Source organism: Gossypium raimondii, chromosome 9, assembly GCF_025698545.1.
Source record: "Gossypium raimondii isolate GPD5lz chromosome 9, ASM2569854v1, whole genome shotgun sequence".
NCBI lineage: Eukaryota > Viridiplantae > Streptophyta > Magnoliopsida > Malvales > Malvaceae > Gossypium > Gossypium raimondii.
The window spans coordinates 14420422-14429581 of record NC_068573.1 but is presented as its reverse complement, the minus strand read 5'-3'; the positions used below and the strand labels follow the sequence as shown (position 1 = coordinate 14429581).

Genomic DNA, 9160 nt, shown 5'->3' with positions numbered 1-9160 from the left:
TTAATACGAAATGATTCAATTTATCATGTTACGGAGGATTTCTTATCTCAAGACAATTATTATTTTATTTTTTTCGATATCATACCAAATTAATAAATATTATAAATTAAAGGATAAACTACACAAATAGCCACTTTTGTTTACTTTATATTACATTTTAGCCACTTATGTTTGAAATGTTACATTTTAGTCATTTACGTTATCGTTTTATTACAAAGTAGTTACTCTGCCGTTAAACTTCGTTACCTCCCTAACGACAATCCTACGTGGCAATTCAAATGAGTTTTAACTGTCAACTTAGATGTCCAACTGGAATGAGATAGGTTTTTAATTAAATAAATTTAATTAATTCAAGTTTTTAAATTAATTACACATTGAATTGGAAAAGAAAAGCGTTTATATCCTTTTTATTTTAGTTTTGTTTTCCATTTTGATTGAAAAACTGTTCTCATCCCAGTTGAACATCCGAATTGGCATTTAAAATTTATTTAGACTGCCACGTAAGATTGTCGTTAGGAAAGTAACGGAACTTAACGATAAAGTGACTACTTCATAATAAAACGATAGCATAAGTAACAAAAATATAACATTTCAAATATAAATGACTAAAATGTAATCTGAACCAAACAAAAATAATTATTTTTATAACTTACCCTAAAATAAACAATTCGAGATACCATATTAATAAATATTGCTTTTAACAAACACTATGTTTTTAAGCTTTTTGAAAGGACTTCCGAAGAAAAAAAAAAGCTTTGCAATTTTTTTTAATTAAAATCAGAACTAAAAAATTTTAGTTTTTACTCAAGATGCTTTTTGGCCCAAAAACAATTTAAGGAGCAATGCAAAACTAGATGGATTATATAATCTCACTTACCGATTTATTTAACGTAAAGCTGACGCGATCTTGTCTAGTTTTCCTTTCTCAGCCATTCTCCCCCTTCTCTCCAGCGGCAACGGTCACCGCAGCACTCAACCATCCTCCTCCTTTTTCTGTTTTTGAAGAAATTATTTTTTTTTTGCGTTATTGCATAATCAATTAGGGTTTCAGCGGTCTCTTTCATGATCGGATTCTTTCGCTCCAAGAATTCCCAGACGCTTAATCCGAAGCTTCTTCCATCTATCTTCTGTTACCGATACAAAAATTGGGGATTATGGATTTAGACGGCGGCAACAGGCGCGTTTTTAACCGACTCGGAGGTTCTTCAGCTGCCTCACCCGACTCCTCAAAAAACCAGAAAGTTTGTTATCATTGGAGGGCCGGTAAGTGCTCCCGTTTCCCATGCCCTTTCTTGCACCGTGAACTGCCTCATCCTTCTGGCCCCGCCGCCGCTACCTCTAATGGATCCGGTGCCCCCAAACGTTTCGCCGATGATTCTGGGTTTTCGGGTCCGGCCCTACGACGAGGCCCCAATTTCAATAATAATCATAACAATAGTTGGGGGAGAATGGGGGCTAATAAGGTGGTTCGGAAAACGGAGAAAGTGTGTAATTATTGGGTGCAAGGGAACTGTAGTTACGGAGACAAGTGTAGGTTTTTACATTCCTGGAGTTTAGGGGAATGCTTTACCTTGTTGAATCACCTTGATGGACACCAGAAAGTAAGTGTTTTTGCCTTCTCTTTTTTCTTTTATGCTGTTAATTTTGGTATGAACTTTTGAAGTACCTCACTGCAAAAGCTAGCTATTAGGTGGGTAGAGTCTGCATTCATATGAATCTCACTAGAAAATAACATTCTTTCCATGTGGAATCAAGCCTCACGATTGCCACAAATACTTATGGTGAATGACTCTGATGCCAATTGATATAAACCTGTGGGGAACCACACGGAAAAGCTAAGTGTTAGGGTGGGAAAGCATAACATCTCATACTTTGGATGAGGGATTCAAGTCTTTATCATGTTGTTAGGCACATAACATATTCTTAGCAGTGTATGATGATGGGTTTGTTTTCTGCGCAGGTTGTTACCGGAATTGCATTACCGGCAGGTATGGATAAGCTCTATACTGGGAGTAAAGATGAGACTGTGAGGGCTTGGGATACCAACACTGGTCAGGTGTGATTCTCTCTCTCTCTCTCTCTCTCTCTCTCTCTCTCTCTCTCTCTCTCTCTATGGCAGTTTTAGTTAGTCTTCTGCTTCTTGGAATGAAAAGATGGGAAATTTATGTTTGTCTTCAAACTTGATTATTCATGAGACTTTAATCAATTTCCAAGAACAGGAATCTCCTTAAAACTGTTCTGAGATTTTTTTATTTTATTTTATCCTGTCCTGTGTGATCAAATTATTAAAGAAAAGGTACCTAGATGAATTACTTTTTATAAGTGTCCATGTGAATAATAAGATACTTCAAGACAGACTATTTATGTTTCTTTGTTGCTAAATACCCAAGGGTCGCGAAGAGTACCTTCTATTTCTTTGTACCGTGAAAGTAAAACGAGAGTCACTTTTAGCTGGAAGTTACTTTCAGTAGTCTTCTTGTTGTAGTGTTTGTTGGCAGTTTTTGTTTAAGTAAATCCTCTTAATTATTATGTTTTTGGCTGATATTCCCTGTGGCCTTTTATGTAGTGTATGGGTGTGATTAATCTTGGTGGTGAAGTTGGTTGCATGATCAGTGAAGGTCCTTGGCTGTTTGTTGGCATACCTAATGTTGTCAAGGTAAGATTCAAGGCAAATTCTCTAGCAATTGTTTCTTCTTTATTATGTTATCTCTTTTGAAATCAGAAGAACGATGATTTCCTAATTTTTTACTCGATGACAATCATTTTGCAGGCATGGAACACCCAAACTAATCAAGAGCTCAGTCTTAGTGGACCTGTTGGGCAAGTTTATACTATGGTTGTGGGTAACGATTTGCTCTTTGCTGGTACACAGGTAATGTTCTACATATTAGTATATATTTTTTAATTTCTTTTCATTTAAATTCCATGTTCTGTGTATGGTCAGTCATGTTTTCATCATCATGTTTTTTCTGTTTTGGCTTCTGCCATAGTATTTTGCAAAAAAAAAAAAAAAAACTCACTAGTTGAGGCAATTTTCTGTTTTGGTTGTCTGACAGTCATCATCTCATAAAATTGCTACTTACCTTGAAATAGCTCTTGTATGTGAAATGAGTTTTCTCTGAAAGAGCCATAGATCTGAGGAGGAATTGGAATTTGTGTAGGATGAGTCTCACTCTGGGTCATATATATGTCATACTTATATCATTTACTACCATCTCTCTATTTCTCTAGCATTCCAGTCCGGATCCTCAGGAAACAATATCTGTTTATTGCAGGATGGTACTATTTTAGCATGGAAATTTAATGCCGTCACCAACAACTTTGAACCAGCAGCATCACTTAAGGGTCACACCCTTGCAGTTGTATCATTAGTTGTTGGGGCTAATAGACTGTACTCTGGTTCCATGGACCATTCTATAAAGGTAAAAGTATTTTAGTCATCCTGGTTTAGAAATGTTGTAGTTTAAAACCACCATTATATTATGTTTTGCTTTAGTCCGTTATTTTCATTTTTTTCTTTCAGAAAATTATCATTTTTGCTAACATATAAGTTGTTTTATTTCAGGCCTGGAGTCTAGAAACTTTGCAGTGTCTACAGACTTTGACAGAGCACACTAGTGTTGTGATGTCCTTGCTTTGCTGGGAACAATTTCTTTTATCTTGTTCATTGGACCAAACAATAAAGGTTAGTGCTATTTTATGGTTTATTATTAATCCTTTCTATTTTGTTATCCTGTTTTCCTGATATTAAAGATGTTTGGGTTATCTTTTTTTGTGCAGGTGTGGGTAGCTACTGAGAGTGGAAACTTGGAAGTAACATATACTCACAAAGAAGAACATGTATGTTGTTTCATTACTACATATGCATGCTGCATTTTGATTTAATGAAATTAGCTGTAAATGGGAAGGGGCTTGGGGACACAATGGGAGAAGTAAAAACTGAAGGTAGAGGAGATTAGATCGGCAATGGTCTTTATTATTATTATTATTAAATCCCAAAACTATACATGAATTATGGTTTAATGTGCAATTATATACATGAAATTTTGATTTGATCCAATTCTTGTAAATTATTAACACAATTATTGATATAACATCATTTTATGTTTATATATTGCATACATAAATAATTATATTTATCCAATATAAAATAATTTGATGTATTTATTTCTTTAAATATGTATAATTAGATTAAAATTAAAGTTTCAAGTATATATTTGAACCACAATTAGAGTTTCAATTGAATAATTGCACCAAATTAAAGTTCATGTATACAATTGCACATTAAATCAAAGTTCATGTATAATTTTGAGATTTATCTCTTATTATTATTTTCTTAGGATCTTGTGAAGTTTTTGAACTGTTTCCTACTCCTTTTTAGGGCTTGCTGAACCTTCGTGGAATGCCTGACTCGGAATCCAAGCCTGTATTGATGTGTTCATGCAATGACAATTCTGTCCGCCTCTATGATCTGCCCTCGTAAGTTAACGGAGACTTGGCCTTTGATCTTAGTACACATCTATTTGTTGTTTCACCTATCGGGGTCCTTTCATGCTGCTTATGGGAATATGAATTTGCTATCCTTGTGATTGAAGGTTCTCGGAGAAGGGTAAAATATTTGCAAAGCAGGAGATTCGTGCAATAGAGGTAGGCCCTGGGGGGCTGTTTTTCACTGGAGATGGAACTGGTTTTAGAGTGTGGAAATGGGCAGAAGCCGTTCCCAAGCCCTGATGTGTTGCAGCAACGGATAACATATTAGTCAATCGATTATGTATTTTTGGTGTTGATCATTTTATTTCTTGTCATCCATCCGGTGAGGGGTCATTTGTAGGTTTTTTTAAGTTTGCGGGAGAAATTACTTGAGTTAGAGAAAACAATTATGGGGTAGTGGTGGAATGTTTAATAGCACCAACCAACCAACCAACCAACCGACCAAGCCCTTCACCTTAAGTGTGTGTCAATAGAACGCTCATAAATTTCTAGCAGTCACTGTATTGAAGTTGTAGGGGATGAAGCTACATTACATTACATCTCATATCTGTCCCTGCCTTTTTCTATGGAAATCAGCTGATGATTGTTGGCGTTGAGTTTATTAAATTGCCTCAGCAATTCTTTTACTTGTAAACAAATGGGAGAAGGAAAACCCTGTATAATAAAATAAAATTGTTGGATGTCTTCTGCTTCATCTATTTTCTTTTCTTTTCTTTTTATACTACTTCTGCTTCATCGTGTTCTTTTAACTGAAAATGAATATCAAAATTAACTTCATCGTTCCCTGCGTTGTAGAACAAAATATTCAGACATTAGTATCAAGCCATGAAAACAATTCAAATTCTAAGGATTTCGGTTTTTTTTTTCCTTTCGAAATTCTGGTTAGGAAATTTTTGGGTTCTGGATTTAGATGCAATCCATCTGCCTTGATGAATTTATCGAAACATCTTTCTTTTTTAATTTTATAAATTTTAACTATTTTTTAATGTTTATAAAAGGTCTATAGCATTTTAATTATTTTCGTATATTTTAATCAGATATTCTTAAATTTTTATATGTTATGTAATATTTCAAAATGGATCCACAGATTTAAGTTTGATTGTTAAAAGCAAAACTTTTGTTATTTTTCTTAATATTCCCTAGGCAACAGGAAAACCCTGGATGTCCACTGCTTCATCTTTTGAATTGCACTCTTAAATATTCTTTTTCTTTCCTAAAGGAACTTGTAGCTTTCAGTGAGAAAATAAGTGGTACTTCCCAGCGTCTTATACGCCAAGAAACTCAGACAGATATCTCGCATAAAAGGATTGCAAGAGCATCAAATACCTCCAAGTGATTTAAAACAAAGTCCATTGTGTACATACTATCCACTGATATTATTTTATTACAACATGCAATCTTAGATGCTGATAAACGCTTATTCTTTTTATGCTGTTGGAAATCACAGATTAAACATGACCTTAATGGCACTGCCGCCACCAGCACTGGTTTCAAAAGCTTCTTCCACTTCTTTCTGAGAAAACCCAAACCTGTGGGTTATCAGAGGCTTCACATCAATCTTCCCACTTCTTAGAAACTCGATGCACAAAGGCCATGTATTCCGATACCGGAATATTCCGATCACATCTACCTCCCTGCATTTTAAACCATCAACCCATGATTGGTGTTCAAAGCATATAGCAAGTGCTCCATAAAAAAAATTTTTCACCGCATCATCAAAATAAGTACCTTGCAGCAGCTGGAGTAAGCGGGACAGTCATCTCATGATGGCCCATTCCCACAAGGCAGACCCTGCCACCAGCACAAGTGGCACTCAGAGCAGTTGACATTGTTTTGTTAAAGCCTGCACAGTCGAAGCTTACATCCACTCCTCCTCCCATTGCTTTACATATTCTTTCAACTTCTTCAGCTACGTCCTGTAATATATAATGAATACATGAAACTCTCTAACAGTCTGACAATGGAGTAAAAGAGCCTCGTGGCAAACAATAATGATTCAATTTCTTGACATATTTAGCTAGGAAAAGCAAAAGTGGACTTCAAGGATGTTATGAACCTGCATATTAGTTGAAACTTTAACAATCCCATCAGCACCAAGATTCTTAGCAACAGATAGGCGATTATCATCTACATCTACAATGACGATCCTAGGTGCCCCAAAAGCACGAGCTGCCATCATTGTAACAAGACCTATAGGTCCTGCCCCCATAACCAACACGTTTGTCTCAGGGCCGATATTAGCTCGGCGACAAGCATGAACCCCCACACTCAAGGGCTCGCACATGGCCCCTTCTTCCAAGCTCACATTGTCTGGCAGTTTGAAACACAAATCTGCAGGATGCACAACCTACATTGACAATCAACTTATATATTACCTCAGCAGCCCAAAAGATTTGATTCCATCAAATTTATTTCCAATACAAGGAAAATGCAAAAGAAAATGACCAACATGCACAATAAGCTTCTCATCACAGCTGCCAAGTATGATGTCAGACATGAAGCCAAAGCTTCAAACCAACTTGACTGTAGGTCAGATCTCCCACCTTTATGCTAGCTTTGAAGAAGATCGCATAGTTAGATATCTTTTATAACACTTCCTTTTTTTTCGGTTCTCATACTCTACACAATATGGAAAGTCTTAGCTTGCTAATATCGTAAAGTCTCACATCATGCATCACTTTAGATGTAATAAATGGCTTTTAGAACTACAGCAAACATTATATTCAATGGAGACCACAACAGAAACAACTAAATGAGTTAACTATAATAATTGTATCCTGGAAGCCTTTTGAATCTGAACCTTGAAAATCACCCATTAATAAACCTCGAAAATAAAAATTGAGGATTTTTGTATCAAGGTCCCCTAAGAAAATATTAAGTCACTGTAATGAGTATGCAGCACTCTTAGTTTCACACTATAGATAGTTTATTTAATAAGCATCACTTAATCGGTATTGTAGTTGGGTACTATAAACATGCTATTTTAGTAGCAAAATAAGCACCGAAAAGCAAACTAGAACCTATGCTGAAATGCAGCTTAAAGGTTAACCTGATGGGCAAGAGAACCATGAACTGGTGGAGTGGCAAAAAACTTCATTTCAGGGCATAGATTGTATCGACCATCTTTGCAAAGATCACATCGCCAGCAACTGATCCCCGGTTCCAAAGCCACACGGTCTCCTGGCACTAAATTCTTGACTTCACTCCCAACCTCCTCTATGATTCCAGCACACTCATGCCCAATCACCATTGGTTCTTTCACCACAAAATCAGCACACCTCATTGTCTATAAAAAAACAGAAAAGAAATACAAATAAAACTAATGGCAAAGATGAGAGAAACAATACAGAAATCATTTTAGCTATTATCCTGGTTCCTTTTTATCACTAACTATTTGATTGGCAATAAAATGGAGGTAAGGGATCGAAAAAGCAGCAATCCTAACTACTGTTGCATACTGTTGTTTGTAAAAGGAGGCCAAGCAATATACTCAAGCCAAGTACTTGTAAGAAGATCAAAATTCAAGAAGACCAAAATTCTGTCTTTAATTCATTTGTTAGAGTTCAGTATGAAAGGGCAGATCTTAGTAGGAACAATATCTGATTAATCCATATTAGAATTAAGAAGAGCAAGAACTTGCTGGGAAAAGGATATACCTTTAGGTAGTGAACATCACTTCCACAGATACCAACAGCCTTCATCCTAACTCTGGCATCATGGGGTCCTTCACAAATATTTATCGCAAATTTAATCAATAAGAAAGAAAGCGAGAGAAAGTGTTACAAAATCTAAAAATAGAAACCAACTTAAAGAACCCAGAGTAAAAAATAGATGGTGATAGTAAATATGGATTGGATGGCATACCCAGTGGAGGGAGCTTGAATGGTTGAATCTTGAGGGTGTTGAGACCCACAAGCCAAGCAGCCATGTTTTCATCTTCTCCACTTTTGGTTTCTTCGTGAGATTTCCCTCCTTTACCCATCTTCTTGCTTTCGTTGGATAGACACACACAAAGCTGCACTTTGCCTAAAAAGAAGTGGATTTTATATGCTTAAAAGTTGAAACCTTTTAGCATCTCTCTTCAAAATGTTTGTGAATAAGAATCAGAGGTGGTGGATAAAATCAATAATTTATATACGAAATAATTGTTTTCAAGTGTCAGCTGGTCCCTTTGGGCTGTTTCTCGTTACGATCAGTAGCATATTAAAATTATTATTTGAAATTTTTTATTTAAATAATTAAATTATTCAAAAAAATTATTTAAACTATTAATTTTTTAAAAAGTTTGACTAGTGAACTCCAAGTAACGACTTCATGATCGGTATGGTGGATTGGTTAACATACTTTAAATCTAAATCTAAATCTATCTCATGGTTAATTTTAAGAACTAAAAAAGAAAATTATTTAGATCTTGTCTATGGATTCGTGATGGTCAAAATTATTTTATAAAAAATTAAACTGTAGAAATAAAAGGAATGAAGAGTTTTCGATTGATGTAGGTGGTGTGACTAAATAATATTATACATCAACTATATCAACAGTTCAATGAGTTAAATATAAATTTTCGAATATTTTAATAATTATTTTGTAACACTTTAAAATTAAATGGTTAAAACATAAATTTATTAATAATTTAATGATATTAAATGTTTCGATGATATGATTGCAT

The 9160-nt window shown here is 35.2% G+C and overlaps 2 protein-coding genes across 2 annotated transcripts; one reads left to right on the top strand and one right to left on the bottom strand.

Moving 5' to 3' along the window:
- Window positions 1-858: 858 nt before the first annotated feature.
- Window positions 859-5185, top strand: LOC105798493 (zinc finger CCCH domain-containing protein 48). The gene is made up of 9 exons (XM_012628589.2): window positions 859-1601; window positions 1961-2056; window positions 2567-2656; window positions 2771-2872; window positions 3276-3422; window positions 3566-3685; window positions 3781-3840; window positions 4382-4479; window positions 4596-5185. Exons 1-9 carry the CDS (start codon window positions 1155-1157, stop codon window positions 4729-4731), a joined length of 1296 nt encoding a protein of 431 aa, XP_012484043.1. The 5' UTR covers window positions 859-1154; the 3' UTR covers window positions 4732-5185.
- Window positions 5186-5783: 598 nt separating this feature from the next.
- On the bottom strand, window positions 5784-8595 carry LOC105798495 (sorbitol dehydrogenase). The gene is made up of 6 exons (XM_012628590.2): window positions 8356-8595; window positions 8148-8215; window positions 7541-7777; window positions 6548-6838; window positions 6220-6407; window positions 5784-6125 (listed from the first exon to the last, which is right to left on the bottom strand). The coding sequence occupies exons 1-6, from the start codon at window positions 8471-8473 to the stop codon at window positions 5933-5935; spliced, it is 1095 nt and encodes a 364-aa protein (XP_012484044.1). The 5' UTR covers window positions 8474-8595; the 3' UTR covers window positions 5784-5932.
- Between the last annotated feature and the right edge of the window lie 565 nt (window positions 8596-9160).